The sequence below is a fragment of the Scyliorhinus torazame genome, chromosome 8 (genome assembly GCF_047496885.1).
Source record: "Scyliorhinus torazame isolate Kashiwa2021f chromosome 8, sScyTor2.1, whole genome shotgun sequence".
In the NCBI taxonomy this organism is placed as follows: domain Eukaryota; kingdom Metazoa; phylum Chordata; class Chondrichthyes; order Carcharhiniformes; family Scyliorhinidae; genus Scyliorhinus; species Scyliorhinus torazame.
In genome coordinates, this window is record NC_092714.1 from 56,103,303 (window position 1) to 56,120,237 (window position 16,935).

At 45.6% G+C, this 16,935-nt stretch overlaps 1 protein-coding gene across 1 annotated transcript in view; it reads right to left on the bottom strand.

The window, feature by feature from the left end:
• Positions 1-600: 600 nt before the first annotated feature.
• Positions 601-16,935, bottom strand: part of LOC140428860 (ATPase MORC2-like) — a 49,134-nt gene continuing 32,799 nt past the window's right edge. The window contains exons 4-6 of the mRNA XM_072515514.1: positions 16,705-16,739; positions 7,558-7,626; positions 601-695 (exon numbers count right to left, since the gene is read on the bottom strand). Of these exons, the coding sequence (XP_072371615.1) occupies positions 601-695; positions 7,558-7,626; positions 16,705-16,739 (199 nt within the window). The remainder of the gene's footprint in view (positions 696-7,557; positions 7,627-16,704; positions 16,740-16,935) is intronic.

Here is a 16,935-nt window from a genome sequence, read left to right on the forward strand (position 1 = left end):
TATTTTTTCTTTTGGTTTCAATGTATGTTCATGCTTCCTATGTTCTGTATAATATGAAAAGCCCTTAATAAAAACATTTAATACAAAAAAAATGAATGCTCCTGACTGTTTTGCAGGTGTCTTGATGGTCACATGGATGCAGTCAGTAACCTTTTGTACCTCTGGAAGTGGATTGATGCAAGCAATCCCACTACCAACTGTGCTTGTGTCGTCGCAAAGAGACTAACTGTATTGCTCTAGGGTGCTGATATGAAATGAAAAATGAAAATGCAAATCGCTTATTGTCACAAGTAAGCTTCAATGAAGTGACTGTGAAAAGCCCCTAGTCGCCACATTCCGGCGTCTGTTCGGGGAGTCTGGTACGGGAATTGAACCGTGCTGCTGGCCTGCCTTGGTCTGCTTTAAAAGCCAGCGATTTAGCCAGACTAGATTAACCTAGTGGCTTCCTTTTTTGCTGTAATGACTATGAGTTCCACGTCCCAGCAACTCAGAAGCAATACTCTAAAGAGGAAAAAAATTGGAAACCAACTTAATTTTCTTCACCACCAATTCAAAGAGCGGAACATTTTTTTTCTGCAAGATTAAACTTCTCTCTGAAACTCACGACTTCAATCCATTTCCATATTGTCCAATGAGCTGGGAATCTGAAATTCTCTTCATGGACTTTCCTAAATGAATAATGTCGGCTGCTTCATCTGTGGAATGCAGAACATGTGTTATAATGCAGTTTTTCACATGTGTAATATCACATAGAATAAACAGATGACAAATTGGTAGACAATTCGTTTCAAGGTCATTTATTTGTTTAGTGTGTGTATAGTCACAGAACCAAGCAGCATCCTCGTCAGAGGGAGCTTGTAAAGCCCGTCTTCAAGGTTAATCAGCGGCCCCTGCTTGACAACGTGAGCCATTGTTTGGACTGCACCACTACGGCAGCCTGGGTGGTCTTGGTGACCCCACTGATGTTAGGTGACTGCACAAGAGGCCTTGGTCATTCTGGAACAGTTTAAATGGGCCCACTGTCACCATGGGAGATCAAGGCTGGGCGGATGAGCTGCAAGGTCTAAGATTAGTGTGAGATTTATGGTGGATGTTTTCTCCTGTCAAATCTCCATCATAGGTTCCCAGCTGTCATCCTCAGCATGGTGGTTTCAACATTAAGGGGTGGTGTGAGGATAGGCATACTGGTGGTGGGTGGAAGAGATCATTGAATAAGGAAGACCTTCTCCAGTAGCTTGCCTGTTTCAATTATGCTCCTAATATGGGGAGAGGAGCAATGTTGCTCAGGACTGGGAACCAGGGGAGGCAAATTGTTTGAAGAGTATTTGTGATGATGCATCGCAAGGCCAATAACAATTATAGCATCTTGCTTTTCAATGTGAATAATATACCGACAAGTAAACCATTTTCTCCTTTTTACGCCCAATGTTATCAAGCACTTCCAAAGTCACATGCAGGTAGAGGTGACAATAGTCTTGTTGATGATAATATATTCCACCTGTCAACAGCATTAACCCAAAGAATAATTTACTGTTTCTAACTTAACATTTTCCCTTTAACTTTCATTATTTAAAAAGGGAGGAAGAAGCTAGGTAACTACAGACTTGTCAGTTTAACCTTAGTTGTGGGTTGGAATCTATCAGAGATGATGGCTGAGTACTCATGAACTGATGATATGTACTGATCATAGAACCATAGAGGTTTACAGCATGGAAACAGGCCCTTTGGCCCAACTTCTCCTTGCCGTCCAGTTTTTACCACTAAACTAGTCAAAATTGTCCGCATTTGGCCCATATCCCTCTATACCCATTTTACCCATATAACTGTCTAAATGCTTTTTAAAAGACAAAATTGTACCCGCCTCTACTACTGCCACTGGCAGCTCGTTCCAGACACCACCCGCTATTTGAAACATTATATTTAAGTTTGATCTTACTGTAATTAACAAGACGTTTGATGAGAAACAAACTATGTACTTACTGTAATTAACAAATTTTACATAATTGTTAGGATAGCAGCCAGTTAGGAAACTCCGGAGCACCCGGAGGAAACCCACGCAGACAGGGGAGAAATTGCAGACTCCGCACAGACTGTGACCCAAGCCAGGAATCAAACCCAGGACCCTACCTTGTGAAGCAACAGTGCTAACCACTGTGCTACCGTGCCATCCTACCACATTAGCATCAAAGAAATAGCTTTACCATTAACAATTAAAGTTTATAAATAAAAGGAAAAATTTTAACCCTCAGGGCGAGATTCTCCGTCTGCGCCCGCCCAGTGACCGGAAATTCTCGCCCGAGGTCAAAGGACCTTTCCATGGTCTGTGCCCCACTTGTGGCGATCCTGTGGCGGGGGGGGGGGGGGTGGAAGAATCCAGCCTACTACCTGCCTGCTGCAGAAGCAACTGTCCATGACAGTATCGGTAGAAGTGACCACCACACAATCCTTGTGGAGGCAAAGTCCCATTGAGGAGGCCCTCAATCGTGTTGTGTGGCACTACCGTGCTAAATGGGATAGACTTTGAACAGATCTAGCAACTCAAGCCTGGGCATCCATGAGGCACTGTGGGCCATCGGCAGCAGCAGAATTGGATTCAATCTCAATCTGCAATCTCATGGCCTGGCATATCCCCCACTCTACCTTTACTATCAAGCCAGGGATCAACACTGGTTCAATCAAGAGTGCAGGAGAGCATACCAGGAGCAACATCAGGCACACTGAAAAAGGAAATGTTGACCTGCTGAAGATAAAACACAGAACTACTTGAGTGCCAAACAGCTTCAGCAGCAGGTAATAGACAGAGCGAAGCAATTACACAACAAACGCATCAGATCTAAGCTCTGTAGTTCTGCCACATGCAGCTGTGAATGGTGGTGGACAATTAAACAACTCACTGGAGGAGGAGGCTCCACAAATATCCCCATCCTCAATGATGGACAAGTCCAGCACATATGTGCGAAAGACAAGGCTGAGGCATTCGCAACAGTCTTCAGCCAGAAGTGCCGAGTGGATGATCCTTCTCGGTCTCCTCCGGAGGTCCCCAACATCACAGATGTCAGTCTTCAGCCCATAAGATTCACTCCATGTGATATCAAGACACTGGATACTGCAATGGCTATGGGCCCTGACAATATCCCAGCAATAGCACTGAAGATTTGTGCTTCAGAACTGCCGCATCCCGAACCAAGCCGTTCTCGTACAGCTACAACACTGACATTTATCCGGCAATGTGGAAAATTGCCCAGGTGTCCTGTACACAAGAAACAGGCCAAATCCAACCAAGCCAATTGCTGACCTATCAGTCCACTCTCCATCATCAGCAAAGTGATGGAAGGAGTCATCAACAGTGCTATCAAGTGGCACTTACTCAGCAAAAACCTGCTCACGGACGCTCAGTTTGGGTTCCGCCAGCGTCACTCAACTCCTGACCTCATTACACCCTTGGTTCAAACATGGAGAAAAGAGCTGAATGCCAGAGGTGAGGTGAGAGTGACTGCCCTTGACATCAAGGAAGCAGCTGACCGAGTATGGCATCAAGGAGCCCGAGCTAAACTGGAGTCAATGGGAATCAGGGGGAAAACTCTCCGCTGGTTGGAGTCATACCTGGCACAAAGGAAGATGGTGGTGGTTGGAGGTCAACCATCTCAACTCCAGGACAACACTGCAGGAGTTTCTCAGGGTGATGTCCTAGGCCCAACCATCTTCAGCCGCTCATCAATACCCTCCCTTCCATCATAAGGTCAGAAGGGGAATGTTTGCGGATGACTGCACAATGTGCAGCACCATTCACAACTCCTCAGGTAATGAAGCACTCCATGTCCAAATGCAGCAAGACCTGGACAATATCCAGGCTTGAGCTGACAAGTGGCAAGTTACATTTGTGCCACACAAGTGCCAGGCAATGACCATCTCCTACAAGAGAGGATGTGGTCATCACCTCTTGACATTCAGTCACGTTACCATCAATGAATCCCCCACTATCAACATCCTGGGGTTACCACTGATCAGAAACTGGACTAGCCACATTACTACTGTGGCTGCCATGGCAGGTCAAAGGCTAGCAATCCTACGGGGAGTAACTCACCTCCTGACCACCCCCAAAGCCTGTCCACCATCTACAAGGCACAAGTCAGGAGTGCAATGTAATACTCTCCATTTGCCTGGATGAGTGCAGCTCCAACAACACTCAACAAGTTCGACACCATCCAGGACAAAAGCAGCCCGCTTGATTGCTCCCCCTTTCACAAAAAACATTCAAACTCTCCACGACCAGGGCAGCACGGTGGCGCAGTGGGTTAGCCCTGCTGCCTCGCGGTGGCGAGGTCCCAGTTTCGATCCCGGCTCTGGGTCACTGTCCGTGTGGAGTTTGCACATTCTCCCCGTGTTTGCGTGGGTTTTGCCCCCACCACCCAAAGATGTGCAGGCTAGGTGGATTGGCCATGTTAAATTGCCCCTTAACTGGAAAAAATTAATTGGTTCACTAAATCTATTTTTAAAAACTCTCCACGACCGACAAACAGTGGCAGGCGTGCGTACTACTTACAGGATGCACTGCAGTAACTCACCAAGGTTCCTTAAGACAACAGCTTCCAAACCCACAACCACTACCATATAGAAAGACAGGAGCAGCTGATACCTGAGAGAATGTGCAAACTCCACACGGACAGTGACCCAGAGCCGGGATTGAACCTGGGACCTCAGCGCCGTGAGGCTGCAGGGCTAACCCACTGCGCCACCGTGCTGCCCTGGTCGTGGAGAGTTTGAATGTTTTTTGTGAAAGGGGTAGCAATCAAGCGGGCTGCTTTTGTCCTGGATGGTGTCGAACCTGCTCAGCCGCAATCTTTGATGTCATATCCTGTCCGACAGGTCCTCGAATGACAGGTGGTGCTGGTTGTTGCCAATCGCCACCAGAGCCACCAATAATGTTGCCAATTAATAATGATGCTCTTTAGAGTCGCCAGGTATCAAATGATAACACCACAAGGCTTTACCAGATATCGATCAAAGGACCACACAGCCAGTTAAATATCAAAGGTGGTTTATTTACACACAAAGATTACTTTGACATGCAAAACAAAACACTACAAGTTAAACTACACCTAACAACTATAATAACCTATACTTAACTTCAGGGCAACCGGCTCTATGCAGATGGACAAGGCCTTTGTCCGGATCTTGCGTGGCTGGGTGGAAGAAATGGCTCCGTTTCTGCTGGGCTCATCCGTCTGGTAACGATCGTTGATCTTGAACTTGTCTGTCTGGTCGTTATGCTGCATTTGGGGTGGTATAGGCCGGATCCAAGAGTGACCGAGCATATGGCTGTGTCTCTTCTTATCCCTCTGGGATTTGGCGCTCTTTGGGGCGGTCCTTAATTTGGACCCAATAATTCGACAGGCTTCGATCACTGCCTTCGATTTTGGCCAATAAAGGGGCGGGTGCCTTGATGGCTGGGCGTGTCCTTAGCGGTCATTGACCTTGGCTGTCTGAACTCCCTGAGTAAAGGGAGTGGTGCCACTTAGTCTGTATTTGTATCAGTTACCCGAGTACAGTTCTTCTGTTCTGGGGAAATGGGCCATTAGAATGCAAACGAGCGGGGGTTTCAATCACGTCTAGCTATCTGGGTTGCAAATACACACTCAAGCTCGGAGTCTGTCTGAGTCCTGGGTTGGCCATAATTCCCATGGTCCTTTGCAGGTGGCCATCTGAGATGGCTACACGGAACACTAGAGGCCTCATGCGGCGCCTCCTTGGCACCTCCTCCTCCTCGACCTGTTGGGCGGCTAACTCTCCATCTTCACCAGCTTCCTCCTGTTCCTCTGGGGCACGCTCCGCTGCTGCAGCTTCCACCTCTTCCTTGAGCAGCGCCAGCTCCTACAGCCGCAGTGCATTCCCCATGGCTTCAGCGACTGGGAGGAAGGCCACCATCGTTGGTTGAATTCCAAAACCATTGTCTACAGGGGGTGAAAGGATGACATGTTAGCATGCCCGACACCATGGAGGCCTCTGATCCTGGTGCCCGTCCCTGTTGCCTGGGGTGCCGTTGGCTAACTTTGCCTATGCCAGCAGTATGCTCCGCATTCCCCATCTGGCGCCCCCATGTAGGGGCAACTGTGGGTGTTGCCCTTGGGCTGTCCGCATGATGCCCCACTCACAGGCTAGTTGGGGGGGGGGGCAACTGTATGGCGGAGAGTGGGATGCAGGGGTGACGGGGTGGGGGCATCCATATGGCCAGGGGCACTCTGAAGAACCAGGGGCCAAGATGAGGGGTCAGTTGGGTGTGCAGCAATGACAATGGCGGTCCATGCCTGGACACTGCCCCCCCCTCCATGCCCACGCCCCCCCCACCCCCCCTCCACCCCAGCCAGCCCCAGGACCGGAAGCCCAGCGTTGCGCCTCTGCGTCTCCTACCTCCTCTCTCTATCTCATCAGCCACGCCGCCGGTTTTTTGATTTTTTAAGAGTGAACCTCGCCGTCAGGAATTCCCCCCAGTGGAGGAGCAGAATCGCTGAGGTCCCGGAGAATACCGGGTCGGGCCCACTCACCATATGCGAACGACGTTTACTGTACGTGCGGAGTGGAACGCATTGAGGCACCGGAGAATTTCGATTTGGTGTGAAACCGGAGCCCGCCACGATTTCGGAGTCCTGATTCCGGCGTCGGCCGACAGAGAATCCCAGCCAATGTATTTTTCCTGATGAATTCCTACAGCTTTTATATTGTTTGCAATGAGGAAATCCAATGTGTTTAATTTTGTTTCATTTGAAGTTGCACTTTTCAGGAATTTTCTGTACAAGAAACAAGCAAGCTGACTGACTGACCTGACTCAACAATTCTCACTACTTGCACATTTGGCATGTTAACCCAGAGGAGTCAGTCTGGACCTTTTGGTTCACTAATCCAGGGCTCGCATACATGACAAAAAATACTCGTGCTTCTTTAAAGTCATGTACTTGGATAACTTTGATCTTAACATGATAAGTATTAGAATTTTCATCTCAAACTGTTTTGTTGAATGCATCTTTAGTTATATTTTTTAAAATCACAACTTTGCAGTTACTAATGTAATCTCTTTTCTTACTTTTTGGTTATTCCATGAACGCAGCGTCTTGACTTTCATTTCCCTATTTCCTTTTCATTTCTCTATTCCTTTCTCAAAAGGAATTTATTTAATATATTTCCAGGAACCGTAACCCAGATCAGTATTAGTTATCCTTCTAGTCACGAGTGGGACACAAGGCGGCAGCAGGTCAGTGGAGATAACTCTAAAACAGCTAATGCTTAAATTGAGGGGAGTATCAACTGCCAGTGCGAAAAGGGCTTTCTCAAGGCCTGTTGGTCTGAAATCTAATGAATCTTTGCGCTGCGCATGGTTTAAAAAAAAACATTGAAGTTCCGGGTCCATGCTCCTGATTTTTTAACCACATCAGCAGCAGATTAAAGTAAACCCAGTTCATACAGTTTTCCAGGTTTCACCGGCAAAACAACAGCAAACAATCCAGAAAACCTCAAAGTCAACTTTTCATAACTACAGGTAACAGAAATTCCGAATGTACTTACTAGGATCCATGCCGATGCCATCATCCAGAAAACACAGCATAAACCCTCCTTTCAATTCTTCACTGATCTCTGAAACAGTAATTCTTAAAATGGTAAACTAGTATCATTTTTAGTCAGTTTTAGCTTTCAAATTTGTTGAAATAAAATGCAGTCGGTGATCAGGGGTTTTGTGGAGTTGAATCAGAATGGGGAGGTGTCGGCGGCCATGATTTGGGAAGCGTTGAAAGCGGTGGTTCGGGGGTGGGAATCTCGTTGATGTACCGTCAATTACCACGAGACGAGAATGGTGAAACAATCGAAGCTTTATTACACAAGATGTTGTGCCTCCTGCAGCTGGAACCAGAATGGGAGAAGCGCAGGAGAGCACACACTTTTATACGCTGCCTGCTGGGAGGAGCCAGCAGGCAGGGATTTACCATAGTGCCTGTAATAGACAGGCAGTGCCATAATACATACAATATATCGCTAGTGGTATTTACCGCATTCACCCCGTTTAAAAAGAGTCCGGCGGGGTTGACAAAAACCTTACAGATTAAGTCTGTCGGGGGCTTTGACCCTCCACCGCGATCGCCTCTGTCCTGGTGGTGATGTGGGCGCCGATGTGGTCACCTTCGACTCCGGGAGCGTGTTGTACCCGTCTTCGTCACCCCTTGAGTGGATCCACTGGGAGGACGGAGCCTGCTGGGGTGGGGCTGCAGTGATATTCGCTGGAGGGAGGGTGGGTGGCTCAGGGGTGAATGAGGCTACCGGGGGGGGGGGGAGCGGTGTCAGGTCGGGGATCGGGGTGGGGACCCAGCGAGTGCCAGGTCCCGGAGGGAGACTGTGTCCTGGCGCCTGAGCGAGACCCCGGAGGTGGACTTCCTGGGGAAGGCAAACACCTGTTCGTGAGGGGTCTCATTAGTGGCGGTGCAGAGGGGCGACCAGATGGAGTGGAGCGCGTCGGGGAGGACCTCCTGCAAGCGGGAGACCGGGAGATTTCTAGACTGAAGGGCCAGCAGGACGGCCTTCCAGACCGTCCCGTTCTCCCTCTCCACCTGCCCGTTTCCCCGGGGGTTGTAGCTGGTCGCCCTGCTCGAGGCGATGCCCTTGCTGAGCAGGAACTGACGCAGCTCATCGCTCATAAAAGAGGATCCCCGATCACTGTGGATGTAGGTGGGGAAACCGAATAGAGTGAAGATGCTGTGAAGGGCTTTAATGACCGTGACAGAAGTCAAGTCAGGGCATGGGATGGCGAAGGGGAACTGGGAGTACTCGTCAATTACATTGAGGAAGTACACATTGCGGTCGGTGGAGGGGAGGGGCCCTCTGAAGTCCATGCTGAGGCGCTCAAAGGGGCGGGAGGTCTTCACCAGGTGCACTCTGTCTGGCCAGTAGAAGTGCGGCTTGCACTCTGCGCAGACTTGGCAGTCTCTGGTTACGGTCCTGACCTCCTCAATGGAGTAGGGCAGGTTGCGGGCCTTGACAAAATGGGAGAACCGGGTGACCCCCGAGTGGCAGAGGTCATAGTGGAGAGCCCAGAGTCGGTCTACTTGTGCGCTGGCACATGTACTGCGGGATAGGGCATCAGGGGGCTCATTGAGTTTCCCCAATAGATTGTGGTATGGGGAGCACACGGCCCACTCTACAGGTGTGGTACAGCGGAAATGGAAAAGTAATTTTTAAAGCAAAACAATGTTTATTCTATGAACTCAAGTTAACCTTTTTTAAAACATACAGTGAACATTTTAGAAACCATCAGTTCAAATACAACCCCCAGAGAATACAATAGTAAGTAATCCTTAATAACTTCCCAAAAAACATCCAGAAGACAGAAGAAACACCTTTTAACAGAAGCACATTAGGTTTACATTCAGTACTGAGAACATTTATAATTCTGAATTCGCCAAATGATCAAGAGATAGTCTCCTCATGGCAGAGAGATCAACAGTACACCTGCTTTTTCTGGCTTCAGCTCCAACACTGAAAACGAAACTAAAACACACCCTGCAGCAAACAGCCTAAAACGAAAGTAAATAGCTGACAGGCAGCCCAGCTCCACCCACTCTCTGACATCACTGCAGTAGTAAACACCCATTTCTTAAAGGTACTCTCACTACAGATATTTATATGCACACCTATTTATAAACACCCATTTCTTAAAGGTACTCTCATATGACACCATACTCCTCCCTCCTCCTCCTGTCTTACTGTTGATCTCTCTGCCATGAAGAGACTATCTCCTGATCATTTGGCGAATTCAGAATTATAAATGTTCTCAGTAGTGAATGTAAACCTAACGTGCTTCTGTTAAAAGGTGTTTCTTCTGTCTTCTGGATGTTGTTTGGGAAGTTATTAAGGATTACCTAGTGTTGTATTCTCTGGGGGTTGTATTTGAATTGATGGTTGCTAAGATGTTCACTGTATGTTTTAAAAAAGGTTAACTTGAGTTCATAGAGTAAACATTGTTTTGCTTTAAAAATTACTTTTCCACTTCTGCTGTATCACACCTGTAGAGTGGGCCGTGTGCTCCCATACCACAATCGATTAAAGGATGTGGGTCAGGTGAACTCCATGATACACTTTGGGGTTCTCTAAACCATGGCCCATAACAAATTGGGGGCTCATCCGGGAAAAAAGTCTATCTATTGGATTGGCTTAGTGAACTTAAAGACAGGGAGGGGTGAGAATATTGTGGTTGCTTTTCAGGTGTGGTATTCTAGTTTAAGTGGGGAGTGTGTTGTGGACAATGTTTTGGGGGATGGAGACGGTCACACGCAGTACCTGGCAAGAACATTGCAGTTAACATTACGTGACAAAATGCAAAAAGATGAGGTAATTATGGCGGTGGCTAAGCATTTAAAGTTGCCTGAGATACAGTCTGACTCATTAGAAATGGCAACGATCCAGTTGCAGATTAAGCAACTTGAACGTGAAAAAGAATTAAAGCAGCTTGAATATGCAATGAGAGAAAAAGAAAAAGGGAGATACAGATCGGGGAAAACGAAAAGGAGAAGAAAGAAACAAGCAAAGAATAGCCCTAGCAGAACAAAAAGAGTTAGAGGGGAAAGGGAAAAAGAGAGAGTTTGAACTTCAGAAAATGGCTATGAAACATAACAGTCAGTTAAAATTGGCAGACGTAAAGCGAAACGTACAGTTGGAGGATAGTGATGAGGATAGTGAGAAAGAGCGTAATAGTCGAAGGCTTGGTAGGGATCTATTTAAATATGTCCAAGCATTGCCAAGGTTTGATGAGAAGGAGGTAGAAGCCTTTTTCATTCCATTTGAGAAAGTAGCTAAACAAATGAAATAGCCACAGGACATGTGGGTATTACTGATTCAAACAAAGCTGGTAGATAGGGCTAGTGAAGTCTTTGCATCACTACCGGAGGAGGTATCTGGGACATATGAGGAGGTGAAAAAATCCATCTTAGGTGCATATGAACTAGTGCCAGAAGCCTACAGACAAAGGTTTAGAAATTTAAGCAAAGAATTTGGTCAAACATACATGGAATTTGAAAGGATCAAACAGAGTAATTTTGATAGGTGGATAAGGGCTTTGAAAATTGACCAAACATACATTCCAGTTGGTCCACAGGGCAGCTATATTCTATAAAGCTAAGAGGGGATGGAGGCTGGGACAGTTGCATGCTCCTCCTGTAGGATGTGGATGGCGAGAGATACCACCGGTGTCCCCGCTGACTATACCTGCGGGAAGTGCATCCAACTCCAGTTCCTCAGAGACCGTGTTAGGGAACTGGAGCTGGATGAACTTTGGATCATTCGGGAGGCAGAGGGGGTAATAGAGAAGAGTTACAGGGAGGTAACCACGCCCAAGGTACAGGACAAGAGTAGCTGGGTTATAGTCAGGGGAAGGAAAACGAACGGGCAGACAGTGCAGGGGATCCCTCGTGGCCGTTCCCCTTCAAAACAAGTATACCATTTTGGATGCTGTTGGGGGGGGGGATGACCTACCGGGGGAAGGCCCTAGTGGCCAGGTCTCTGGCAGAGTCTGGCTCTGTGGCTCAGAAGGGAAGGGGGGAGAATAGAAAAGCAATAGTGATAGGAGACTCAATGGTTAGGGGAATAGATAGGAGAGTCTGTGGTTGCGAGCGACACTCCCGGAAGGTATGTTGCCTCCCGGGTGCCAGGGCCAGGGATTTCTCGGAGTTCTGTAGTTTGGGAAGAATATTGCCAGAAAAGATGGTAATATGTGGAATTCAGGGTGAGAGGAGTAGTGTTCCATTATATAAGGTAAGGTTGAAAGGTCCAGTGAAGAGTGGTGAAGTGGTAGTAGGAGTAATGGAGAAACTATCTTGTCCAGGAATACAGTTTATCTTGGGTAATGATATAGCTGGATCTCAGGTGGGAGTGATGCCTACTGTGGTTGATAAGCCAGTGGCAAATCAGACAACTGAAGTGTTGAAGGACGAATATCCTGGGATTTTTCCGGATTGTGTAGTAACAAGGTCGCAAAGTCACAGGTTAAGACAAGGGGAGAAATCAAAGAGTGAAGATGAAGTTGAAATGCAATTATCAGAAACGATTTTTGATCAGATGGTGGAAAAAGAACAAGAACAGGTGGAGGATGAGGTGGATATTTTTAGTTCAGGAAAATTGGCAGAGTTACAACAGAAAGATGTAGAAATAAAACAGATGTATCAGAAAGCATACACGGAAGAGGAATCTGAGTGGATACCAGAGTGCTCTTGTAAAAGTGATGTCTTGATGAGAAAATGGAGACATGTACATATGCAGGCGGATGAAAAGTGGGCAGAAGTTCATCAAGTAATATTGCCGGTAGGGTATAGATAGGAGGTGTTGCGACTTGCACATGAGGTACCAGTGGGAGGTCATTTGGGAATAAAGAAAACTCAAGCTAAAATACAAAAACATTTCTATTGGCCTGGACTACATAAAGATATAGTTACATTTTGTCAATCATGTCACACATGTCAAGTGACAGGGAAACCTCAAGCAGTGATAAAACCAGCGCCCTTAATCCCCATTCCAGCATTTGAGGAACCTTTTACAAGGGTCTTAACTGATTGCGTAGGACCGCTTCCTAAACAAAAAGTGGGAAACAATATCTTTTGACTATAATGGATGTGTCTACTAGGTTTCCAGAGGCCATTCCAGTACGTAATATTACAGCTAAAAAGATTGTGGAGGAGTTACTTAAATTCTTTACGAGATATGGCCTACCCACAGAAATACAATCGGATCAAGGCACAAATTTTACCTCAAGGTTATTCAAAGAAGTTATGGATAGCTTAGGAATAAAACAATTTAAATCAACTGCGTACCATCCAGAATCACAGGGAGCGTTAGAAAGGTGGCATCAGACATTAAAGACAATGTTGAGGGCTTATTCTCAAGATTATCCAGAGGATTGGGATAAAGGAATTCCATTCGTACGGTTTGTAATTAGGGATGCACCTAAAGAATCAACCAAATTTAGTCCTTTTGAACTAATTTTTGGTCATGAGGTAAGAGGACCTCTTAAATTGGTTAAGGAAAAATTGTTGGGTGAGAAATCGGAAATTACATTATTGGATTACGTGTCAAATTTTCAGGAACGATTAAATAGAACATAGAACAAATAGAGCAGATGAATTGGCGAGACAACTTAAAAGTTGCACAGAATGTGATGAAATGAAATGAAATGAAAATCGCTTATTGTCACAAGTAGGCTTCAATGAAGTTACTGTGAAAAGCCCGTAGTCACCACATTCCAGCGCCTGTTTGGGGAGGCTGTTACGGGAATTGAACCGTGCTGCTGGCCTGCCTTGGTTTGCTTTCAAAGCCAGCTAAACGGGCAGCAGACAAGAAATCCAAAGTTCGTAGTTTTGCCTGTGGAGATAAAGTTTTAGTGTTGTTACCAGTGGTAGGTGAACCTTTAAAAGCTAGGTTTTATGGACCTGATCAGGTTGAAAGGAAATTAAGTGAGGTGAATTATGTGTTAAAAACACCAAATAGAAGGAAAACTCACCGAGTGTGTGTCATGTGAATATGCTTAAAAGGTACTTTGAAAGGGAAGGAGAGAAAAAGGAGGTTTTAATGATTCTAACTCAAAGTGACGAACCGAATCCAGATGACTGTGAATTTGACATACCTCAAATTAAATTGGAAAATGAGGATGTTCTTAAAAATTGGGATGAATTGTTAAGTTACCTTCCAGAGGAAAAACAAACCGACCTGAAAGAGTTATTCATACCACATGGGCAAGTTTGTAGAGATAAATTGGGAAGTGCTAAAATGGCTATACATGATGTAGATGTGGGAAATGCTATTCCTATCAAACAACATCCATATAGACTTAATCCTTTAAAATTGGCACAGGTTAACAGAGAGATTGAGAGTATGCTGAAGAATGGCATAATTGAAGTGGGCTGCAGCCAATGGAGCTCACCCATAGTGATGGTAGCTAAACCAGACGGTACCCAACGGTTGTGTGTGGACTATAGAAAGGTGAATGCAGTTACAAGAACGGACTCTTATCCTGTCCCACCGTTGAAGGATTGCATGGAGAAAGTGGGACAATCAGCTTTTATACCAAACTGGAGTTACTTAAAAGGTTACTGGCAGGTACCTTTATCCGAAAGGGCGAAGGAGATTTCAGCTTTTGTGACTCCAGATGGTATATACTAATTTAAAGTTATGCCATTTGGCATGAGAAACGCACCAGCCACATTTTGACGGTTATCTAACAAAGTTGTTTCAGGATTACCCAATTGTGCGGTATACATCGACGATCTGGTGATTTTCAGCCAGACATGGACAGAACATTTGAAACATCTGATGGAGTTATTCGATCGACTTCAGGAGGCGGGTTTGGTGATAAACATAGCCAAAAGTGAATTTGGAAAAGCCCAAGTCACTTTCCTTGGCCATACAACTGGACAGGGTCGAATGGTCACACGGAATGTGAAACCAACAGTTGTTGAGGAGTTTCCGATACCCTCAAGACTAAGGGAAATAATGTGATTTCTTGGCATGAGTGGATTTGATCGAACATTTGTGCAAACGTTTTGGAGCGTGATTGCTCCACTGATTGACTTGCTGAAGAAACGTCGAAAATTTCAGTGGACAGCGGACTTTCAACAGGCATTTCACGGCCTGAAAGCTGTGATAACCAATGCACATGTATTGGAGAATTACAAGGATTCTGCGATCAGATTGAACTATAGTATCTGACTTTAAAGAGAAATGCCAAGGCATAGAGAAATGGATGGATCGTGCAGAGACCTTCTTCGTTCAAAGAGACTGTCAATCAGGAAGGATTTCAGTTGGAAGAAGAACAAAAATGGACTATATTATTGTACCTGTTTGCGCGTGTTGTTTTTTTTTTGAAACAAAAATGTATATTTCTTAAAGGATAGTGAAAAGGTGAAAAATGAAACCACCTTGAAGTTGATGGGGTTTTGTTTCTCGCGGGGAGGTGTCATGTGAGAGTACCTTTAAGAAATGGGTGTTTATAAATGGGTGTGTATATAAATATCTGTAGTGAGAGTGCCTTTACGAAATGGGTGTTTACCACTGCAGTGATGTCAGAAAGTGGGTGGAGTTGGGCTGTCTGTCAGCTTTTTACTTTCATTTTAGGCTGTTTGCTGCAGGGTGTGTTTTAGTTTTGTTTTCAGTGTTGAAGCTGAAGCCAGACAGAGCAGGTGTACTGTTGATCTCTCTGCCATGAAAAGACTATCTCTTGATTATTTGTGAATTCAGAATTATAGATGTTCTCAGTAGTGAATGTAAACCTAATGTGCTTCAGTTAAAAGGTGTTTCTTCTGTCTTCTGGATGTTGTTTGGGAAGTTATGAAGGATTACTTAGTGTTGTATTCTCTGGGGGTTGTATTTGAATTGATGGTTACTAAGATGTTCACTGTATGTTTTGAAAAGTTTAACTTGAGTTCATAGAATAAACATTGTTTTGCTTTAAAAATTACTTTTCCATTTCTGCTGTACCACACCTGTAGAGTGGGCCGTGTGCTACCCATACCACAATCTATTAAAAGTTGTGGGTGAGGTGAGCTCCATGATACACTTTGGGGTTCTCTCAACCCTGGCCCATAGCAATGGACGGTCGTAAGAGAAGATAGTCGAGTTGAACAGATAATATTTGAGAGCCAGTGAGCCCAGTGGTACCTGGAAGAGTAGTTTCCAGGTCCAAAAGAGCTGCGGGAGAACTTTGAGTTGCCAAAGGGAAGTGAATTCAGTATTATGCAAGTGAGGATTTCCCCCGCGAAGAATGGAGAGGGTTTCCCAAGCTGCCGGAGTCTATCCTGTTGCTGCTGCTCTCGGATGTGGAGAGGGAGGATCGGATTGGCGATATATATTGATGGCTGGGTGAGCAAGTGGGATCGCAGGTGGTGAAGATCAAGAATAAATGGGTGGAGGAGTTGGCAGGGGAGAGAGAGGATGGGGAGTGTGGAGTGGAGAGATGCGTCGGGTAAATTCAACATCCTCGTATGAGAGGATGAGCTTGATTAAATTCAAGGTGGTGCACAGGGTCATTATGACCCGGGTGAGGATGGGTGGGTTCTTCCAGGGGGTGGCAGACGAGCATGAGGAATGTGAGTGAGAGCCAGCAAATCATGCTCACATGCTCTGGGGCTGTGGGAAGTTGGAGAGATGCTGGGAAGCGGTGTTCGGGACGATATCGAAGATTGTGGGGGTGCCGGACCTAATGGGGTGTTAGAAATGCCGGAGTTGCTGGAGGGGAGGGGGGTCAATGTCATGGCCTTCGCCTCTCTAGTTGACCGGCGAAGAGTATTGCTGGATTGGCGATCGGCAACACCACCGGGGGTGGCGGTCTGGCTGTATGACTTCCTTCAGCTGGAAAACATCAAGTTCAAGTTGAGGGGATCAGCGGAGGGCTTTGAGGCACGCTGGGGACTATTCATGACAACGTTTGAGGAATTATTCATCTTGAGAGAGGGGTGAAAAAGCGAAACATTGTACAAAATGTGAATTGTGGGGGTGCTGAAAATGCTATTGATTTGTGTTGTTGTATTTTTGAACATGTTTGGAGTAAAATACAATTTTTTTAATTGAATCGATTAATTATAACTGAAAATATCGAAATACTAAATCGAGGGACATATTTTGATTTTGTCAATGAATTATTAGGACAATTTTCACTGCTACCTCAATTTTGAAACAAGGACTCACCTGTATAAATATTCAATAGCCTTGCTTCAGCATCTCTGCAAGCACACAAAAGACATTTTATTATACTTTTCAAATTTTCTTTAAAAGGTAGTCTGCTATTAATCAAACTAATGATTGTTTCCACTCATAAAGCATATAACAGAAATAGATCAGAACATAAAATCATGCAGCCAGTCAGACAAGAATAGCGGCTCATTATTGTAAGAATTGGTACTTTTCAGAATGTTATGG